Source organism: Merops nubicus, unplaced genomic scaffold (assembly GCF_000691845.1).
Source record: "Merops nubicus isolate BGI_N331 unplaced genomic scaffold, ASM69184v1 scaffold51986, whole genome shotgun sequence".
NCBI lineage: Eukaryota > Metazoa > Chordata > Aves > Coraciiformes > Meropidae > Merops > Merops nubicus.
Window position 1 is genome coordinate 8,095 of NW_008617992.1, and position 22,543 is coordinate 30,637.

Below are 22,543 nucleotides of genomic sequence, written 5' to 3' on the forward strand. Positions count from 1 at the left end.
GCACTCTCCAGAAATCCTACTGGGTTTGTTAGCTCAAGATTCAGGTGTCAGTGCTGACACTTAACTAATTGTTGCTGAACCCTTTGTACCTTTGTCATGCTGTTAAGGGCCTGGCACTAACTGCTTGAGGCTTGTTTTGACTTAATTTAAATCTTACAGGAATTTGTCTTAGTTTAGCTTTTCATTCTGAAAGTATGCACTTTTCCTTGCAGGTTTTGCTTGTGCCATAATTCAATATTTGTTCCAGTTTCTCAAGACAACAGCTGATGAATACTTATGTTTTCTCTGATCTGTTGGTACAAGTTTCATTAATTTATGTATTATTAAATTTACAGAAAAATGAATTTCTTGTTTCAAATAGTTTAAAGCAGGGAAAAAAAAAATAGTTGCAGAATGCCTTTGGTTTTGCTAGTTTCCTATTTTGGTCCAAATCCTGAGAAAGCTGGGATTTTTGAATGTGAAGCATTAACCAAAAATGCTTCAGTAAGTATTGCAGAATCCCAGATGTTTGGGTGCAAGGCACCAATAAGTATATTTCCCCCTTTTTACTTGGGAATCCATTGGGCTCTGTAACCTCTTTTTGCCAATGTTCTAACACCAAAACAACTCTGTCCTGCTAATGCAGATCACTTCCCCTCCTCCCTGCTTCTTCATATCAGGGATGGTAGAAGGAGGAGCTCAGGAATCCTTGAGGAAAGACAAAGCATAACGTGTGTGTTCCAGGAATAGTTCTTTGACTTTTCCTTATGAGACTACATAAGTCTTTTCATGGAGGGGCTCTTGAGAGAAGCAATTGAGTGAAGGGAAGAGGATGGAGAAGGGGAAGAAAGAGCATCTCCTAATAAGTGCTAGTAACGACTTGGGAGGTATGCATACAAGGCGGGCAGAGTTCATTACCTATCAGCAGAGGCTATAAGTGCTGTGTCTGTTAGAGCTGAAAGCCATGGGCTTTAAGATGTGAGATTCATATACACAGTGAAGGTGTCTGTACAAGTATGTGTTACTGTAAGTGCAGTGAAATACACCCTCTTGTGGCAAGAAGGAAAAAGTCCAGGCAGAATCTGGTGTGACCTCCTTTTCTGTGCTCACTGGTTTGCTTTATTCTTCTTTTGCTTCCCCTTGTGTTCAGTGAACATTCCTCTCTGGTACAACCTACATGTGCTTTCCTGTGGTTTTCTGTTGTTTCCTCTTTCTGTTTATGCAGTACCTGAATCTGTTCAGTGTGTGTTGTAAATTCTAAAACTTGACTGTCTTTTTTTGATCTGGTTTGTTCAGTATTTGGATTGTGTTTAAACTCTTGGCTTTAAGGTGCCCTTTCTTAAAAAGTCACCAACATACTGAAAAGGTGCCTTACAGACTAACTTTAAAACATTTACAGGAATAAAAGGCTAGAAAAATAAATACAGATGTTGAAGAACATGCTAGTCTTGTTTGTTACATAGCTTAGTTTGTCTGAACTAGTATGAAGAGGTCATGTATATATAGGATTAGGAGATAACATGCTGCTTTTCCCAGCTGGTTGATTAATCAGCTTAGAGATGGGTCAAATGCAGTAGCAGAGTGTGAAGAAGGCACAACATCACCTTCCAAGTGCAGAAAAGACCCTACAGCACGTTCACGGTTTATCAGATTTGCTGTATAAGAAGCTGTACACTCCATTCAGCACTATAAGTAACCCAGGAAAGGACTCCAGTCTTTGCTGATAGCATGAACCCCACAAAGCCAAGCAGTCTCAGCAAAATACCTCTAAATGAGATTAAGCAAAGCAAACCAACCATGAAATAAAATGCAGGCTAAGTGTCGAGCAAATACTATTTGTTGCTTGCATTCAGTACCAAGTTCTGTACTTGGTGAGAAGTGTCTGGGTCTACAATGTGTGAATAGCTCTGGCAACTCTTAACACGTGCTGACAGATGAGACCTTAAGCAAATTTCATCAATGTTTTCCCTGTGCAAAGAAAAAAAAAAACAAATGTTGTATGAAAACACTTGTAGATGCTTGCTGATGGCATTTCCTGCAACTTCTAAACAGTGATGGCTCTAGCCTGCTGGTGCCCAGCGGGACTGGGAGTTGGGCTCATCTGGACCGTGTGGACAGAAACTGTGGCAGCCTGGGTGAGGCTGGGATGTCACTGGCAAGGAGAAACAGAAAGACCTGGAGAAAGGGAGGCCAAGGCTGGTGGGAGGTTTGTAAAGTGACAGGTTCCTTAGGCCTGTGCTCTTGCTAAAAACCTTTGTCAAACAGCAGGCAAAAGAAATACTTTGTATGTGACGGAGGGTAGAGTAGGTGTAGACATAAAGAGTCCTGAAATCTAGTACCTATTTGAAAAACAGATCTCATCATTCTTTCTTTTGCTTTTCAGGTATCTTGCAATATCTTCAGAACTCTCCCACCTAGTGACAGCAATGAATTCGATCCAGAAGAAGATGAACCCACCTTGGAGGCATCGTGGCCACATTTACAGGTTTTGATCATTTACCTCAGAAGAAAGGCTTATCATTGCTTAATGTATCTACTAATTTTCTCAGCTTTTTTAAACCTCTGAATCAAAACTAGTCAGTGAGACACTAACGTTTATTGATATTTTTCAAGGCTGTAATAATGTGGTGGGAGAGTACTTTGTGAAATTTGCAAAATGTTAAAGTTTTCTTTAAAAATTGTATTGATGGTGTCCCTCATATTCATGTTTTCCTTCATCAATTTAAAAAATAGTTGGTTTCCAAACTGCTCTGCTGCACAAGTGTTTTCCATCAGCTTCAGCAGGAGCGTTGTGGGGATGGTACTGCTAGTAGCATTGCTTTACTGAAGGTAGTCAATTTTCAGTGGTGGCTTTGATCAGAAAAATGAAAAAGAAGTTACATCCTTACGTGAGTTCCTTCCTCTTCCTTGGTGGAGGTTTGCTCTCTGGTGTTTGTAGCAGGATGCATGCTCACCGCTGTGTATCATCCCTTCCTCTGTACCTCAAGTGTCAGCACAAGGTATTCTGAACAGAGAACATAAACTCATTTTTGAGAAAGCATCACTGATGCTCACGTAATAGGTTCCTTTCTAGAAAATATAGGTACAGATCCTGTCTGTGTTAGGACAATGACTTACACCACTAGTAAATTTAGAAGAAGTTTGCCTGAGGAACGGTTTGTGGAATCTGGGAATTTCTGTGGGCAAAGGAGCACAACTGATGTCAGCTTGAAATGAGGATTTTATTTGGCAGTTGTATGTGCAATCCTTGCCTGTGAGCTCTTTCACTCTTTTGTGCTTTCAAATTCAGAAACTGTTAATCCCTTATTTATATTTAAATTTCACAAAAATTAAGAATCTTAAAAGCTTCAAGGGCAGCTCTGAGCAGGTCTGCCTGCTTGGAGACTGCACAGCATACATGTCATGTCTGTTACCTTACCTTCATTGACACTAGCACTGTGGTTCCAAAAATGATTACATACATGAAAATGATGGAATTTCTTACCAGTGGATGATTTACCACTGTCAGGAAGAAATGCACCCAAGTCAGGAGTTGATGGAATTGATTTCCTGATGATTTAATATTAGTTATGCAAGCTGTCACTTTTTCATGTCATATTTATAAACCTCTCTCCCCCTTCTTGACTTCTTGTTGCTTCATTTTAAAAGTCAGAGAACATTGACATAAAGTAGTATTGCAGCATATCAGTGTTTTCATGGAGAAGTTTAAAATTATTTTGAAGTGTAACTTTTCAGTATCGATATTCATACTCACTGAAATTGGGTTTTCAATGGGTGCTCTTCTGGAAAAGTTTAGGCAAAGAGAATTGCTAGCTGGCAGCTCAACTGGTCAGTGACATGTCGGAGTTGCTGTCTTAGGGGGCCACGGCAATCCCTATTTTGCTTCACTTCATTTTTGCCTATTTTTTAGGTGCTCTTTTTTTTTTCCAGTCAATGAAAAGTCTGTTGCTGTCTTGCTGAATAGTTTAGGCAGAGTTGGAATTGCACAAAAGTAAGCAGGTTTTCTCCAGCCCTGAGGCTAATCTTTATAGTAAGTTAGGAACTTCTGAATAAATTCCAGTTTGTGTTCTTCTTCTGCGTTTCAAGTTGTAGTAGAACGCTACTCTAAGCAGTTTCTAATTTAATTTAAATATTTCCAACTGTTTCACCAACCCTTTCAGAATTGTAATGTCTGTGTTTGATGTGACTCGAGCAGTTCAGAGAGAAGTTTGTGTGCTTTCCAATTACTGTAGGAAGCATTACAGTATGATAACAAGCATTACAAGATGGCAGGGCCTGTTCTTGGTGATGAAATGTCTTTGACTAGAGTTAAATAAACAAAACTGACATAAAAAGCTCATGTAGTTAATTCTAACTCTAAGGTATCAATTTGATAAAGGAGAAAAATCTTTTTCATTCTTTTAACTTTTTGCTCTGTGGAAAAAAATTTTATTTGCTAGTAAAAGAATTTGGTGGAATACTTAAAAATACAAAAAGTTCATCAAGCCATAAATTAAACCAGATTTTTTTTTTCTTTTGCAGCTTGTATATGAGTTTTTCATACGATTTTTGGAAAGCCAGGAATTTCAGCCCAGCATTGCCAAAAAGTACATAGATCAGAAATTTGTATTGCAGGTAAGCTGATCTCTTCTTTAAGGCTGCATTTTGCTTTTGAAAAAAAGATTCTTTCAAAAGATTTTGTTTAAAATTTGAAAGTATACCTTTATTTGCAACAGAAGAAGGCTCAACAATGAAAGTTGATATAGAGGAAGTATGTGTGTGTGTTTATACATGTCTCTGTTGCTATAGATCTATAAAATAGTTGGTTTGGCTCCAGTTTTGATACCTTAATCAAAATATTTGACTTACTGGTTATGTGAGGGAGCTGAAACAGTAACTGTTGAAAAATGGAAGGTTTACTATCAAATATTCTAAAAATGTTGCTATCTAGAGAGACCACTTAAATGCTAGTTTTAATGTGTCTTATTACTGTTAAAATATTTCTGTTGGAAGGGGAGAATATTTCTCCTTTCTGTCTCTGCTGGAGAGCTGGCAACAGGGGCAGTTCATTAACAAATCTATTTCCAGCACAGTGCTGAAAACAGTGATGCTATACTGGTTGGGGAGAGACTAAATCAAGAGGCCATAGAAAGTTTAAGCTCTTTTTAAAAGCATGGAAGAAGAAGAAACATCAATAATAAACCACACTGGCAAAGAATGGAAGACTTCATTTTGGTGGTTTGCTTGCCATCGTTATAGCTAGATGGAGGTGGGCTCTGTCAGTTGGTAGCAGAGTGTTTTACACATATTTCATCTTTTTTCTCCTTGGGTGCAAGCTAAGCTTCTTGTGTGCTGTCTTGCTTCTCTTGAAGCTACAGTAGCTGGTCTTCTCTGCTTGAGGAATTTTTGTTCAAACCTTGACAGATGCCAGAACAGAGATGGCTGAAGGGAGGTGTTTTCTGTGATAAGGCAGGAAACTCCACAGATAGAACTTTTGGCTTTGGGAATAGGCCTGTCTTGTGATTTCTGTTCCCATTGTTAACTTCTGTGTGACCGCAAAGTCAGAAAGAACTTCGTGTCTAGTGCTGTCTGTATCTTGCTTTTGAAATGGGGGAAATTTAGAAAGATTCCTACTTAATTAAAAAAGGGAGTTTCCTTGCAGCCTGAGACTTGAATAAAAGCCAAACTAGAAGTGACAGGAGAGACTCAGCATTTCTGAAGACCTTTCTCTCACCCCTTTGTCATGAAGCTTTTATTTTTCCCTGTGGTGCTCAGGCAATAAAAGTAGTGCTTTTACTGTCCTTTCGTCTTGTTTGTATGAAGAATACTTGAAAAATGTAGCGAAGAGAGCAATTTCTTTCCTTATATTCAAAGATTCAAAGCAGAGACTTCAGTTTCCTCCTTAATATCTCAAGATCTTCACTTTACAAAAGAAGTGGGACATACATATGTTTTTATTTTATCCAGCTTCTAAATACAAGAGTGTTTTTCATCTGGATCAAACCTCTGTAGTGGAGTTTGCTTTTGTTCATCTAACTATTGATTTGAACAAGGGGGTGCATCAGTCTGGTCATCCAGTACCTGGTGGAGATGGAAGAATGTGCAGGGAAAGTGATCACTCTTTACACGTTTTCCAGACTGACTTTATTTTCTTTAAATATAGCAGGATTGCATTAAAAGGAATGCTTGTGTTTTAATTCAAAACCTAGAGGAGATAATTTGTGGGTGCTCCTGTTATTTGCTGTTGAACTTGGTCATGACTGATGGCATCCCACTCACACCATTTCAAGGCACTCAAACCTGTTACAATTTGGCACAGCATAATGGGTCTAAAACAAGGAATTTTTTTTTCTTTAAATCCTGTTAGTCTTTATTAAATCTATGCAGTGAAAGAATGGTATCTGCTGGAAGAGGGAAATGCAAGATTTTAAAACCTATGAATATGAAAATGCTTATGACAGTTAAGAGTTAAAATTAGTTATCAGAATTTTTGCCACATGGTTAGGTGTTGCTTTTTAATATATTGCTCTTCACAGTATGTAATTTCAAAATTCATGTTTTTTTTATAAGTAGTTCTGTTGAGCCTTATATATACATACAAGTAGATATGGCTCTCTGTGTGTATGTGTTTAGTCTGTAGGAACTTGGTGTCTTTTTACTTCTTACTGTATTTGTTTTGTGTCTTGAGTAACCCCTAAGAATCAATGACTACAGATCATTTACATAGGAGACCAGTTTGAGACTTAAAAACATTAAGCATGTTTGTTTCTGACACTGACAACAGGAGTGTGACAGTCTTTGAAAACATCTAATTTTTTTTAAGAACTTTTAATGAAGCATTTTTCAGCAATAAAAATGGTTATGTGAAAAATTGATGGTTTTTTAGTGTATATTTTTCAAACTTTTTCTTATTTTCCTGCTTTTTGACTTTATTTTTAAAATCTGTGGCTTTCAGCAGTATGTTTTGATAAAATGCTGTACTTAACTGTGTAACTGTTCATTTCTAAAGCCTGCTTATATACAGTCTGAAATGGTTGGCAGTGGTTGCTAAGAGACACACTCTTCAAATATATCCACAAGTGTCTGTGTTATGTAGGTTGCTATTTTGGAAAATTTATTTCTCTTTTCTATGTGTGCTTAGTGTCAGAATAGTCACGTAAATTATGGAAGTCTTGCAGCTTATCCATAGAAATAAGACTTCATTGTTGAAACCCGATAACAAATTGGACATATCAAAATATTTTTTTAATTTATTTTTCAATGAGAGACCGAGTCTTAGTCCAGCAATGTTTCCACAGAGGATCTATATAAGAGAACTGGAAATATAAATATTTTGCTCCTAAAAGCAATCCAATAAGAAAATTAAAAACATAAGTGCTTCCAGCTGTTTGCTGTCTTTGGGTGAAATTTGCTATTTGGAGAAGGATGAGGTGACTGTTTATTTAACTGTAGAACTATTTGAACAAAGCAATGTGTTTGTAACCTGTGGAGGGCAGCTGACAGACCTCATCATTTCCTCATGAAATTCCCACCACAAATTCAGAAGGAGATAGTGGGATCTCGTCGCATGCCACAGAAACATGCAAAAACAGTGAAGAGGAATACGTCCATCAGTCCTAAACCTGGATGTTAGAAAGCAAAACCCCAGACAGCTTAACAACTTTTAGTCATATTGGGTTGTCTTTTTTTTCATTTTCACCTCCTAAAACGTGTGTAGGAGCTTACCAGAGATCGGGTAGTATGCATGCACTGACATGGTTAGTTATACTAGGTGTTTATAGTTTATCTATTTGTGAATTCAAGGTAACTTTGTGTTCCACCATTCCTGTAATAATTTTCTGACAGCGTCTTATGTGCTTGTAAGACCTCTTTGGCAAACTGTCCTCATTTCTCTTGCAAGGCAGGTACTGGTTGGCAATTATTCGTTTTCATGCAGGAGATGCTGGTTGCTTATGTTAAATTACCTTGATTTACCTTGCCTTAAATTTCTCTGGCTTATATGCATTTGAGGTGGGTTGGGATTATTTTGGTTGATTGGTTGGTGTTATTTTTAAATGAAGTTTACTTTCGAAATTATTCCAAATATCTGCAAGAATAGCCAATGTTATGGTGTCAAAAAATATGAAGAAGGAGGGTTAGGGGGAGCTCATGCTCTTGAGGATTCAAGGGGAATAGAACAAAGATCTTCAGGTGATACTCCTGCTGCTCACTTGATGCCTTAATTCTTAGAGGCAACTTCAGGTGTCAGTGCTCTGGGATATATTTTGTATAACAGAAGAGACCTGACGATATTCTCTTTTGACTGAGTACCACATAATAAGCTTTTGGGTTTAAAATCTGATTTAAGAATCACTTAGGTTTTTGTTGTTGTTGGGTTTTTGGTTTGGTTTGGGAGGGTGTTGGTGGTTTGTTTGTTTGTGGTTTTTTTTTTTGTTTTTTTTTTTTTTGTGTGTGTGTGTGTGAAGGAGTTTTTCGTTTGTTTGTTTTGATTTTTGTTTGCTTGCTTTTTAAGTTGAAGTTACCACCTTGTTCAACATGGGTGTTTAATTGCCCCGATGCTTTGATGTGTGTCAATGTATGTAGATCTGGTAACAGCAGACCCAGGGACGGGGTAGACCTAGCTGTTGGGCCTTTGTACAGCGTGGAGGCCATGCAGTCATCAGCAGGCTCAAGAGCTGATAATGTACAGCATACGCAGTTAGACAGACGTGACCTTGACACAGTGTTGTGGGAACCAAATGTCAGAGCAAATGAGGATCTTTTAGTTCTGCAGAGTGAAGAGTGGTGAATGTTAAGAGGCAAACTGTCTTATATTGTAGATTTGATAGCACCCAAGAATTTATTTTATTTTTGGGGAGAAGGAAGGCAGCATTTTGGACTCGGTTAATTAAAAATTTATTAGTTGTTTGAAGATTTCAAAAGTTTTGTTATGTCAGAAGTGGAAATTAAACTTGGTGTCGTGATGTGCTGGGGTTACAACAGATTTTTTAATACTGTGTTTCTACACCTTGGATGATATGGATATCACATTCCTACATTCATGTGCTTTCATGAATTTAACTTTTCTATAGAAATTTGTCATATTTGTCAAATGTCTACTGTTTCAGTTTTCTTTTTTCCTTTAAACACAGCTGTTGGAGCTGTTTGACAGCGAAGACCCTCGAGAACGAGACTACCTAAAAACAGTCTTGCACAGAATTTATGGCAAGTTTCTGGGTCTTAGAGCATTTATCCGAAAACAGATTAATAATATTTTTCTACGGTAAGTTGTGGAAGAAGGTACTTTCGGTTATAAACATTTCAGGAAAGTGATCTGTTACTTATATTTAACATTTCTTCTTTTAGATTTGTTTATGAAACTGAACACTTCAATGGCGTAGCTGAACTGTTGGAAATTTTAGGAAGGTAAACAAGTCTTTATTATCTATCTCAAACTTCCCTTCTGGACATGTCAGAATAGTGTCGGATGCGGAAAAAATATTACTATAAACCCTGATTCTGAATACAGATGTGTGCCCATGCTCATCTTTAAGCCCATGTGCTCGTCTTTGCCAGGAGTATATAACTGTATGCAAGTTATAGCCAAAAGTGTTAGGTTGATTATGTGTATATTAAATTTTGCACACTTCATCCTTAGATTCTGCATAATACATTTTTTTGAGCATGCTACCAGTGTGAACGTTTTGAGTATATCTAATTCTGTGAAGTTGATTATTCAAGAACACCATGCTTACATGAATTTACAGACCACACAGACGAGGTCTTATCTGTTTGGCAACAGGTTTGTGCAGCTGTTTATATGATGATTCCCAAGCTGGAGCTGAACTGCTACCTCGATGCGTACTGTGCTGCTAATACAAAGCAGGACAAAAGTCGGCATGTGTTTACCAATGGCAAGAGCCTGCTATTTGCAAACAAGTGCTGGCTGCTGAGTTATCTTAGTCTATGAAGTGCTTAAGAATGTTTTCTGTGATGATAACACTAACAAATATTTCTCCTCTATTTTCTAGTATTATCAATGGTTTCGCTTTACCTCTTAAGGCAGAGCATAAACAGTTTCTGGTGAAGGTGCTGATCCCTTTACATACTGTCAGGAGTTTATCACTCTTCCATGCACAGGTAGAAATTAAAAAAATACTTTCTGCTTATAATGATATATATATATTTTAAGGTTGCTTTGGAAATTTGATGATGTAGCACATAAAAGGTGGTGGAAAGTTTTGAAATGTGGAAAAAATGCAATAGATCTTTTTTAAAAAATTCATTTAATGTGCTTTGTATGATAAATGTCTCGCTTCTCTTCTGATTAGATAATTAAAAGTGTAAATACATCTGTAATATTCTGGGGACTTTGTTTAGTAGTTAAAGTTTATCTTTAGATTTTTCCCTCTGCCGTTTTCTCATTCTCACAAGTTTGCTTTTCCCAGTCCTCTCCCAGGAGGATGTCTGGGCTTCCTTAGTCTTGTGCTATCAAGGCTCTTCTTCACCCTGGCAACTTTCTGAATACTAACTCACACTTTTGTGTAATCTGTAACATTCTCCCTCACAGATTCCTTAATACTGCATTTATTCCCTTATATATCTTTTTATACATTCAGCTTTCATGACATAAATTTTCATGTGATAAGAATCACCATCCCTGGACATGTTGATATGGTACTTAGAGATGTGGTTTAGCAGAGAACTTGGTAGAGTTAGGTTAATGGTTGGACTTGAGGACCTTAAAGGTCTTTTCCAACCCAAATGATTCTGTGATATCTGCTGCCTTTCTGTCTTATTTTCAGGTAGTGCAATCTTTCTTGTGCTGAGAGAGCTGTGTTTTTTAATATGTTATTCCAGGTTTTAGCTGCATTGGCTCATCTTGGAAGAGTTTTCATGATTTTTGTAAAAAGATGCAGCTTCAGAGAGTAACAGAAGGTTCAAAACATTGGTTGTGTGACTGTATTTAGAATACCAAGTTGATCTGATTTTTATTATGTATGTTATGTTGTCACCCTAATTCTTTTGGTAATGTGTTCTGTTGTTTCTTATGAACTGAACTTCGAGTGGGTTTGCACAGTGCAAACTATACAACTCAGTTTAAAATTGGATGCAACTTGAGAAAACTGCACAGGATCTTGCCTTGAGTCTCTCTTTTTAAAAAAAGTTTGTTTCCTTCGTTTCTTTCTAGAAATGTTTTAACTTCATTTTCTTAAATCTCCACAGCTGGCATACTGCATAGTACAGTTTCTGGAGAAAGACCCCTCACTCACAGAACCGGTAAATGTTTCTTTCATACTTCTTTACTTTCCATCATTTGCCCTATTGATAGAAAAGTAAAAAACCTTTTTTCCCCCCCCCCCCTTCTTTAGGTCATTAGAGGTTTAATGAAATTCTGGCCAAAAACCTGCAGTCAGAAAGAGGTAAGTAGTATACTAGTATTAACAAAACATGAGTTATTTTGTTTTATAATTGTTGTATGTGATTTTTTCATACTTGAATTCTGGGTTTTTTTGAACAGTTTTGACTACAAAGACAAAAGTTTGATAACCATGCTTTACATTCAGAAAAAATAGTACTTGTTCTTCTGCAGAGAAATCTTTTTGTTTTAGAAAGGAGAAAATAAACAAAGCTAAAGATAGACTGGAAAATTCTGTTAGATTTGGAATTGTTTATTTGTGAAGATAGTATTTTTCCAGGGAGGATGAAAGAGATTATATTGTCTAGTGTTTACCTACTAAACTTATAAAAGATAGTTGGATCTTTGTGTTTTCATTTAAAATTCTTGATGCAAATCCGAGTTTGCCTAATGGGATTCTGTGACACGGCAAAACTGTTGTTTTGAATGTTGCTTCCAAAAATGAGGTAAAATTAATGACTCTCCTTATTTAAGAAAGGTAAAGCTTTGGCCAAATTCTTTGTCTACATGAGGCTCAGTTTTCAGCACAGATATACTGGTGCAATTTTGAATTTTGTTGTAAAGGACTACTTTAAATACAGCATTTCCACTCACTTGTCCTCCTTCTTTTAAAAGTCTGAATTCAGAAGCTGCTAAAGGTAGAACTGATCACATGTTTTGAGAGAGCTTGTGAGTCTTTAATTTCTCTCTGATGTGGTAGAATTTGAGGGTTACCAGAATTTTGCTCATCAAGATGATTCAGATGTCTGATACTCAGTGTTTCCTTCCTTGTCTTTAGGTCATGTTCCTAGGAGAGCTGGAGGAAATCTTGGATGTAATTGAACCATCACAATTTGTCAAAATCCAGGAACCCTTGTTTAAACAAATTGCCAAGTGTGTCTCTAGCCCTCATTTTCAGGTGAGTGGTGGAGGTTATTTTTGGTATAGTAATGTATAGTCTTGATCTCAAACATAAGCAGCCCCCCCCCCATGTAAATATTGCTCTATATTATGTGGTTTTAAATACTTGTCTTCTATGGAATAGGGTATGTTACAGTGGAAGTTTAGTTTGACCTTCCTGAGTAACTTGTTAGATGCAATCTGGGGTTACAGCATGGAACTTACCATTCTGGGCCTTACAAGGCCTTAAACTAGATTCAAGCAGGTTTCAAGCCTTTCTGCCTGTAGGTGGTGAGTACTTACTCTATGGCCTTTGGAGTGATAGACCACATAGGATGTATTTGCTCCCCTTTTTTTTTAGCACAGTATTGTGCAGCATTCTTGTTTCCTTACTTCTGTAAGGAGATTTCTGGTTAGAGGTGATAGAACCCAGAGCCTGTTTTCTTTTCATTGCATAATGGGAAGCAGGGGAATTAATAGGTTTTAAATTGAATCATATATGAAGAGGAGATAGGATTCATGGCCTGTAGTGTCTTCATATTAAGCCAGATGACCTATCCTGGAGCAATGGCAGATGGGACTGGTCTAAGCTCTTCCTTGGACTACCTTTGTTTTTAGCACAGTATACAGCAGTGTTCTGCCTCCTACACCCCTGTCTCCTCCTCGAGGTGATTATTGTCATTGGTATCTTCCCCACACTGAAGTTCTCTCATCCCTTACTCAGCCCATCTACTGGGCCTTTCCCTGTCTCCTCCTGGTATCCCAGCACTGCTCTCTTCCTTCTGACTGCAGTCACAGGATTGAGGGACAGGGGCGATGGGAACTCTGTCAGCTCTCCCTTCCCCTCCACAGCTGCAGCATTAATGCACTCTCTGCACCTGGTCTTCAGTGAGTAACAACATATTGCTCAGGGGAAAGAGAGAGTGGATGCTGTGGGCTCTGAATTATAGGATAAAAACTTGATTCCATTAATGCACGTTATGCTACTGATTAAAATAGAGTTTTAATTTTAAAGTTAATGATTCTTATTAATTCATCGTCATGAAATTTCTCTGTGATTTGTTTTTCCTTCAGAAAATTATAGGTATGTGAATTCTTGTTAATGTTTTATTTCTTTAACTCAAAGGTGGCTGAAAGAGCGCTGTATTATTGGAATAATGAGTACATCATGAGTTTGATAGAGGAGAATTCAAACGTTATACTTCCCATCATGTTTTCCAGCCTCTATAGGATTTCTAAAGAGCACTGGAATCCGTAAGTTGTTGCCATTACACTTTATCTGACCATTTGACATACCAGTGATAAGCTTAGGGAATGTCTGTGGAAGAGCAGCTGAACGTGCCATCCAAATTCAATTAATGCCAATAGAAATTAGTCTATACTTGATCTTATCTCAAAATGTGTTTAATTATCTGGTATGTGTACAAAAATGAGTACCTTTATGGGATAAAAATAGACCTTCTCACAACTTGGATAAAAGAGAAATTAGATGTTACATTGTTATTGAAGAAAAAGTGTTGCTCATGAAACATTTCTCCTACACAGTTTTTTATGAACTAGTTAACGTCTTAAGCCTGATCATAAATTGTCTAGAAGAATATCACTTGGCATTAATGAAGCTTTGTGACTATATGGTGGCTGATGCTGATACCTCTGGCACAGCTCTGGTACTAGCATTTTTCTAGACATCCTTGAAGCATATAGACATCACTATATTCTTTGGTTGGATTGTTTCTTTCTAAATTTATTTAAATTGAGCTGTTGTCTGTTATCCACAGTAATGGAGCAGTTGCTTCGTGTTGATACCCTGCTAATCCAGCATTTTTATTTTCAAACTAAAAAACCCAGTAAGAAAGTATTTTAGTGAAAAATACTGTTACCGTTAGATGTCATGTATTCTGTAATTTAGTTGTAAAGTTTTCCTAAGTCAAGATGGTTACAGTTTATTAAACCCAGTATTTTTAATGGGCTGTGCTATGTTCAGGTCTCATTTGCTTTAAGACCTTACTGTAAAGTATTTGGAAAATATTTAATCTTTTCAAACATCAGTCTTTTTGTTCCATACCTAGCCAAACCCTCGAGTTTGTGTGCTTACATGATGAATCTAATGCTCCTGGAAAGCTTCTTTAACTAGTGCTTGTCACAAAAAGATACTTTCTGTGGCATAGTACCATGTCTCCAGCCTGCCCATGCTCCTGCCCAACCTTTTATGCTCTGCATTGAGATGCTTCTGGGAATGAGAATATTCTAGTATCCCAGTTCATAGACTTTTCATACACACAGGAATTTTGTAACTTCCACGCACAAGCCAGGTTAAGGTACATGTGAAATAAAGAATTTAAGAGGTTTTATATTTATAAGAACATTTTTTTAATGTAGGCAACAAAAGTGAAAGTTTTATTGAAAGGGGTGGATGACAGACAGGGGTGGGTGGGAAGTTGCACACCATTTACTGTGTAGGTTACCTCCAAAGCTTCCTGGCACCTGTAATGTGGATTCCTTTCCTCCGTGCCTTTTTGCTTAAACACTCTATTTCAAATTATTTGGAAGTTTTTTAGATTTGTTTCTTTCCCTTCTCCCTGTACAGTTCATTTGTTGTTTCTTTAACTCTACCAGAAAGGGATCTTGATCTCTAGATAATCAGTCTGTTGGCACAACCATCTTTGGAAATTCGTTTATATTTTGGGCTAGCTACCCAGTCAGATGGTGTGAAAGAGTAAACTGATTCAACCTTTACTGAGCCTTTGTGGGACAGAATTCCTTTGGGGCCTTTTTGAAATTATTATTATTATTATACATCATTTCTTCCTGTATCAGTAGATCATGCCTATCATGTTTTATGCAGCTGAGCAGCTCAAACTCAGATAAGCAGTGGTGGATTGGCTTGTGGGCAAGGTCAGGAACAGCACTAAGCACTAAACAAAGGAGGGGTGGGAAGAGAGAGGGAGAGACTATGTATATTTTATATATATAATACTTTTTTTCTTTAATAGATATATACACACAGTTTTACACAGATAGTGTAGCACTCATCTGAAGAATTTGTGGAATTTTTTGATTTTTTTTTTCTGTAACAAAGTGAAAATGAATATAAAATATATGAGTACAAGGAAATTACTCTTGAAATACGGCCTTATATTTTGCATAGATGCACTGAATATTCAGGTTCATAGAGAAATCATAAGGAAGTATGAATCACTCTCATTTTGTTTTTAAATTCTGTTCCTTCTGCCACACTAATGATTTGAATCCCTGGAGCTGCATTCAGAATTGCTCCACAGCATGAGGGAAGAATCTGTGGTTATATGTAATAGCTTTCTGTTGTTACCTTTACCCTAGAGTTTCGGTTTGCTCCATTTAAGTAGTCAGTAGAGACATGAAAGCTGATTCTCACCTTTAAATATGTTAATCAAAAGTAGATTCACTGAAATCAAAGAATTTACATTATCATACTCAGATGAGCAGAACTGGTTGCAGAAATGCTGGTAAGAGAAGGCACTTTTATTTCACGTTTGATTTCACCTGAAACTAATAAATTTCTTTCTTTTTTAATGTTTCACAGGGCTATTGTGGCTTTAGTCTACAATGTGTTGAAGGCATTTATGGAAATGAACAGCACCATGTTTGACGAGCTGACAGCCACTTACAAGTCAGATCGTCAGCGGTAACTTTTTAAAGCTTTTTTTTTGTCAGCTGTGCATAAGGCCTGCTGTTTAGTTTTCCCTTTACACTCAGCTGCAGTGACAGTCTCACACGTAATGGCCTCAATGCCTCACTTTTTCCCCTTGCATGCTCTTTAGCCTTCTCCTTGCAAGTTGGAAGATAATATCATGTACACGTTGTTCTTTACCCCTTATGAGATTACAGTGTCCATTCCATTGCTTGGGAATCTGCATTAATCATGGAATTACTTTTGACTGCATTCCAAACGACTGAAATGTATCAAGATCTTCAATAACAAAAGGGTTTAAAGATAACACCTTCCTTAAAGGCTTCAAAAAGTTACGGGAGGGAAAACATTTCTTATTCAGAGGTCTTGCTGTATCTGTCTTCTAGTGTGCAGGATCCATTAAGATACACCATTCATATGTTCTGCAGTTCCACTCTAGCAAGATACTTTTTGTCTTCTGTTTTCCTCAGTCTTCATTTTCCAATTACAGTCCAAGCATTTTTCTAAAAAGTTTCAGTTTATCCAAACATCAAATGAAAAAAAATGAGGAACCTTCAGGAACTTTAGGGAGTTTGCAACTCCATTTAAGTCATACCTTTTCTGTGACTCAGGGTTCTCCCAAGCAAAGCAAAGGGTACTATATGTCATCAGACCTTGTTAGGTTTGTATGAGTCTCTTGGAGGTCACATTTTTTTAATTATGTGACTGGAGTCACACTGTGCTTTTGTTCTCTGTTGTTGTTGTAAAATATGAAGTTTCAGAAAAAAAAAAATAAATATGCACTTAACAGGTTAGTTCATTAACATGTTAGAGGCTTAGATATATATTTAGGCCAGGGTGCCAGATGAATTCTAGATAGATGTTGATAAACAAAGCTCAATCTGCTAGTGCAGTCGACACATCCCTGCATGGTTTTCTAGCAGAAAAGGCAGAGAATCTTAGGACTAGTCACCTACTCCAGCCATTTCCTGTGGGACCTCAGTGACTTCAGTCAGTTTGTGATTGCGCTTTGCCCTTTAAGATGAGGAACTCTGCCCTTAACAGGACCAGACACTAGTAGCATGATCTGTGTCTGTATGATGGGTGAGGTTTATTGGCTGAACTGCACAAGGAATTTTTCTTGCACCTACTGACGTATCTCCTGTCAAGGCTGGTGCTAACCATTTCACCATTTTTACTTGCTACTTATCATTTTAAACGTGTAACTACCTGAGTGTATAAACTGGGATATTTACCTTCATGTTAACAGAAATTCTTTAGCATCTTAAAGCTGCATTTCAAAAGGGTACTACTTGAAGCGTGAGGAGAAATATGTTCAGTATTAATAGCTATGGTAGGTTAAATAGGTAAGCTGGATGAGGTGGTCATCCTCTTACAGTCCCTTAGGTAAGCAGGCATATATTTCATTATGATTAGAAGGTAAATATTGGTAAGTAGCCTGAAAATGTCAGGCTATTTCACTTACATTTAATTTTAAATACTTTCTAGTGACAGGTTTTGCGTGGGGTTGGGGGGGTTTCATTTACTGTTCTTCAGGGATTTATCTGAAAGTTGTTTGTATTTTTTAGTATGTTTAAAATACTCTTGGGAAATGAAAATTTCAAGTAATAACTTGACTGAATAAAGATGTGTGAGAATGCTTCTAAGCCACTGAAATATTTTTCAGGAATTCTTTAATGTGACTGGCAGGGAAATCTGTATGTCTGTAATTATTACATTTCCATTTCATCTGAACCTTCAAGGTGATTTAGTAGAAACTGAAAGCATTTTGTACCTTGCAGTATCAGGAAAATTTATTCAAAGTAAGCTATGGCAGAGACAGGAAATTTAGAAAGCAAATAATGCAGGTAAAGTAAATGTTAGATTAGGTGCTTAATTTTATCAAATCAGCCTTTAAGCTCTGTTAAAGCAAATGCTACATAGATCATGTAGATATTTGGTAAGGAAAAAGAGTAAATCACTGAACAACAGGCATGTCTTGTAGCGTGAACTTTCCCTTGGCTAGTACCTAAGCTGTATGGAAGCCACCAGCCAATATAAGTAAGAATAGTGATACCAAAAGAATAAGAGAATGCTTGTTCTAGAAAGTGGCTGTTATATATAAGCATAAAAAATAGCTCACTTAAATATGAAAATAATTAAATGTGCTAGTCCTGAAACATTTCTTAGACTTCCAGGGTTCAAGTCCACTGCGTTTTTTTCTTATGCATTATAAATTAACATCTATGAATGCTGTCACTTTGTTCAGCTTCCATTTTATGTTCTTTTTGTACTACTTTGTTTAGTGATAGTTGTATAGGTAACATTTTTTTTAAAAAACAAAACCCCTAAAATATATTTTTTTAAAAGTAAGGAAAATTGCAATTGTTCAGCAAAATTAGTGCTGCTAATTAATGTCAGCTATATATTTTTTTTTAACATAAATATTCCAGAGGCTTCTTTCCTGCTAACTCTGTTTTGTTTCATCTATCAGTGAGAAGAAGAAAGAAAAAGAACGTGAAGAACTGTGGAAAAAACTGGAGGATTTGGAATTAAAGAGAGGTCTTAGACGTGATGGAATAATTCCGACTTAACAAAAAAAAAAACAAAACAAAACAGCATTATTAACCTGTGGAGTCACACATTTATGTAGTAGAAGATGGAGCAACAGTTTTCTGTATTGTGCAACTTTACAGTAGATTTCACATTTGTTTCATTATTACAACAGCACTGTATATACCTGTCTCCAAGTAAAGGAAAAAAATAAGGACTTTAATTCAAAGTTTGGACAGCAGATGGACTTCTCAGAACTTTGCAAACATAGTCATTGTTTTAACCCTTCTTTAAAACCAGTCTTCAAAGATCTGTTGATGAAAATTGCAATGTCAGATTCCATTGTCAGGACCTGTTCCTTATTTATCGTTAGCAGAGAGTATAATACAACTTTCAAATGTGAACAATCTTAAAATTTAGCTTGTCTTTCTGCTAAAATGTTAAGTGTATTTATAGTAAAAGAGAAAAAAGACTGTCATTTCCTTTGAGTTTGTGTAACATCCTCCTTCTCTGGATAACTTTACTGTAATTTGACTTTTTTTCCTTTTGCACATCTTCATAAGTTGAATGTCCTTTCAGATCAGGGCCATGAAAAACATAGGTCCTGAATAAAAGTTTTGTTTACTGGTGTGAACATTTGTTTTGGGTACCAGGCTATCTCTGGTGCTTCCTGAATTTGAACATTAGGAGTTAAAAAACAAGTAGGTGATAAACATAGTAGGAAAGGGAGCTTTGGATTCATGCACCTATTTATTGCAAATCCAAATTAGTGTCCACAATCCTTTAAAAATGAGCAGTGGTAACACCCAGGACTTCAGTACCTAACCAGTATTAGTGAGATGGCACTGGACACACACAGGGGCATTGTTTCAGAAGTACTAATTACTAAATTGTTACAGTATGTTTCTATTGGACCATTTTGAAACAATAAAGACAAACACTAAACAGTGCAAGCATGAAATTGATCGCCAGTGGTCCTGGATCTAATTGGAAACTGAGTTGAGATAGCAGTTTGGAGTTGTTGCCTTACTTTTTAATATGTATTTATAAAGTGTTCCAGCAAAAGAGGATGTAGCCTCTAAGAACATATTATAGTGTTTTTGTGATTCTAGTACTATTACTCATCACAGTACCAGCCCTACGGTCTTAGCTGGAAAAGATTCTGGATAACATACTTCTGCATTCTCATCTGGATGCTCATTCCTAACTACTGTATTTGTTACCAAAAGTGGTTCTACAAATGCTACTGAAAAAAATTCTGGAAATCCTAATGTTCTGAGTATTAATAATAAAGTTTAAAATGCTTTTATATCAAAGGTGCATTGTGACCAAATTGTTTAAAACAAAAGAGAAAAAAAAAAAAGAGGGCTGTATTATAAGTATACATTATTGGCTATCTGCTTTGTATTTGAAAGTGGAATCTTACATCTTTGGTAGGTAAAATGCTGATAAGACTTATGTACAGTATATATTTAGCTAATGCAGTTGCATTATTATATACCGAAAGGTATGTGTTTCAGGATTTTTCTCCAGGATGCTTTTGAACTGTTATAGACATATGACAACAGTGAATTGATAATCCTACACCATCAATCCAGCAGTATTTACAGTATAAAACTGAATTGGTGTTCATGAGTCTTTGTGATAGTTGCAAACATGAATTTATGACCTGTTGCCATTGATAGAAATACAGTATAAATACAAGCTTGTATATTTTTCTTCCTACCATTTAAATATGCAGTAGGATTTGAAGTTTTCTTGTTTTTCAGGCACAGAAAAGAGGTAAAAAAGAATTCCCTCCTAGACTACTGACTGTTTCAGGATTATCAGGTCACAGTTTGTACTCTGGGGTCTGCTCACACAAATATTGTAAGCTCGATGATTTTGTAAAAGCTTGACACTGTTAATTCTGAAGAAAAAAAAAAAAAAAGTGGAACTAGTCATATGCAACACCAAACACAACATGGTTTAGTGGGATTAATATGAGCTTCTTTTAAGAACACTGACTGGGACGCAATGTAAATTAGGCAGTTACTGTCATAGTTGAAACATTTTCTTTTAAAGTGCTGAAGCAAAGGTGCAAGCTGAAATACTGAAGATTAAATAAATTTATAACAAACCATGTCCCTTAGCCCATTGATTTTGACAGTCTTTTATTTCTGTTACCGAAAAAATATTTGCTAGTGTGATTTCTGTGTGAAATGATCATGCTTTTACAAGAGTGTGGACTTAAACTCATGCTCAAAGACTTATATTCAGTTGTGAAGAACTGAGATAGAATGGAGGAAAAAAGAGTTAATGTTTTCCACCTGGTGGAGTAAAACACAACAATGTGAAATTAGAAAAAGCACTTTGTCCTGTACTTAGAGTTTAGGTGAGTGTTGTTTGTTCATAACTATTTTTTGGTTTTCACATGACATTCTGATATTGATCATACAAAACTGATGAGAACCTGATGGGTTGCAATATTTTGTTACCTCTGATGTTACCTCTGACGTGGGGATAGTGGGGAGTATCTAAAGCTTGTAGATGATTTATCACTTCCAAGAAGGAGCGTTTCTTTAAAGCGAATGAGAGGATGTGATGTTAGTCACTTGACTCTAAAAGGCTGATAGGACGCTAGGTTGCACTGTGTGATGTATATGAAGAAGCACTTGCCACAAGGTTACGACTGTACCCCCGGGATCCACAGTTTGCCACAGTCCTGGCGATGTCCTGCCGCTCTGCAGAGCTCCCATTGCTCTCAGCTGGAGCTACAGGCAAAGGAGGCAGCAGTGTATGGGCCCAAGTGTGATCAGTGCATCTTTTATGGTTTCCTTTGCTTCTTCAGTTGCAGAAACTACCTTTGTTTGTGTAAATGTTTTTATTAACTGCTCGCACAGCAGTTGTTGGGTGGTCACTCGTGTCCTGTGCCATATTGGTTTCAGGAGGAAGGGTTGAATGCTCTCTGGTAAGAGGAAAGAGCTGCATTTTCAGTACTAGGGCATTGCATCAGGTCATGGGGATATAACAACTGTAAAAGTAAAGGTTCTCTCATACTTTAAATTGAGCACACATTGCTTTCTTCATCTTGCAATTCTCCCTTGTTTTCCTTTCATTGCTTTTGAGTGTTTTTTGTCTCTCTTCCAAAGGTTGGAATGCTTTAAATAAAAGTATTCTAATGCCATTGGAGTGTTCACTAGCTGACTTATAGTAAATTTAATCTTGGGTTGGTTAACATAAACAAAAGGATTTAATTTATTTTTTATCTCCTCCTGTATATGGAAAAATTAAGGGTGTTAGAGCCAAGAATTGCTTGAGTAAGAAATGCAGCAGCTGTACTTGCATTCTATGTGCATAAGTACAGCCTCAGGCTCTCTATGGAAAGGAAAATACATTAGGAGCTTAAAACCCGTCTTCTATTGTTTTGTGAGGAGAGGGAGGGTGGGCTAGATTCCTCTCCCCCAAATACAACTCAAATAATTTCCTTTCAGTTCTGTCTTGGAAGACAAAGATGGCCTTTACCCTTAGTTGTGTCACAATGCCATCCTAAAGCAACTGCCCTAAAACAAGACAAAAGTGACAATGTGCAAGATCAAAGAATGTTTTTACATTTTTGCATGTGGCTTTTTAATTTTGGCTCGCCTGCTTCCCTTAGCAGCTCTGGAGTGAGCCACAGATTAGTTTTCTAGGTGATATGTGCAGCAGATTTTGTGTAGCCCAGTTTTTGCTTCAAAGTCTACAAAACAGTATCTTGAAACAGAATGGAACTAATTTTGATTGAAAACTTTTATCCAAGTGTTGCTTCCCATCCACAGAAGCGTACACCTTTTATCATGACCTCTCTGAATACAAGTTTTTATTTGGATCCCTTACTGTAAATATGTTGTATTCATAAACTCACATAAGGATGAGGAGTTTCAAAATATAAATAGTATTGATACATTTCTTCTTGTTGTCCTATTTTTGATTGTAGTATAGCGAATGACCTGTCATGCTTTTTGTTTAAAGGTTAACATTAGATTCATAGATCTTAATATTTTAGCATTTCATTGTTTAAGCAGGAGAGGGCAGCAAAAGTTCATTTTTCCCCATTGGAATGCTCTGGTCCATTACTGTTTTTAAAC

The 22,543-nt window shown here is 36.8% G+C and overlaps 1 protein-coding gene across 1 annotated transcript; it reads left to right on the forward strand.

The window, feature by feature from the left end:
* The first annotated feature begins 393 nt into the window (after positions 1 to 393).
* PPP2R5E (protein phosphatase 2, regulatory subunit B', epsilon isoform) lies at positions 394 to 19,753 on the forward strand. Its single transcript, XM_008943286.1, has 12 exons — positions 394 to 483; positions 2,363 to 2,464; positions 4,501 to 4,593; positions 9,090 to 9,220; positions 9,304 to 9,363; positions 9,969 to 10,077; positions 11,164 to 11,217; positions 11,310 to 11,360; positions 12,135 to 12,254; positions 13,362 to 13,489; positions 15,798 to 15,884; positions 18,379 to 19,753. The coding sequence occupies exons 1-12, from the start codon at positions 394 to 396 to the stop codon at positions 18,476 to 18,478; spliced, it is 1,125 nt and encodes a 374-aa protein (XP_008941534.1). The 3' UTR covers positions 18,479 to 19,753.
* Positions 19,754 to 22,543: the final 2,790 nt, after the last annotated feature.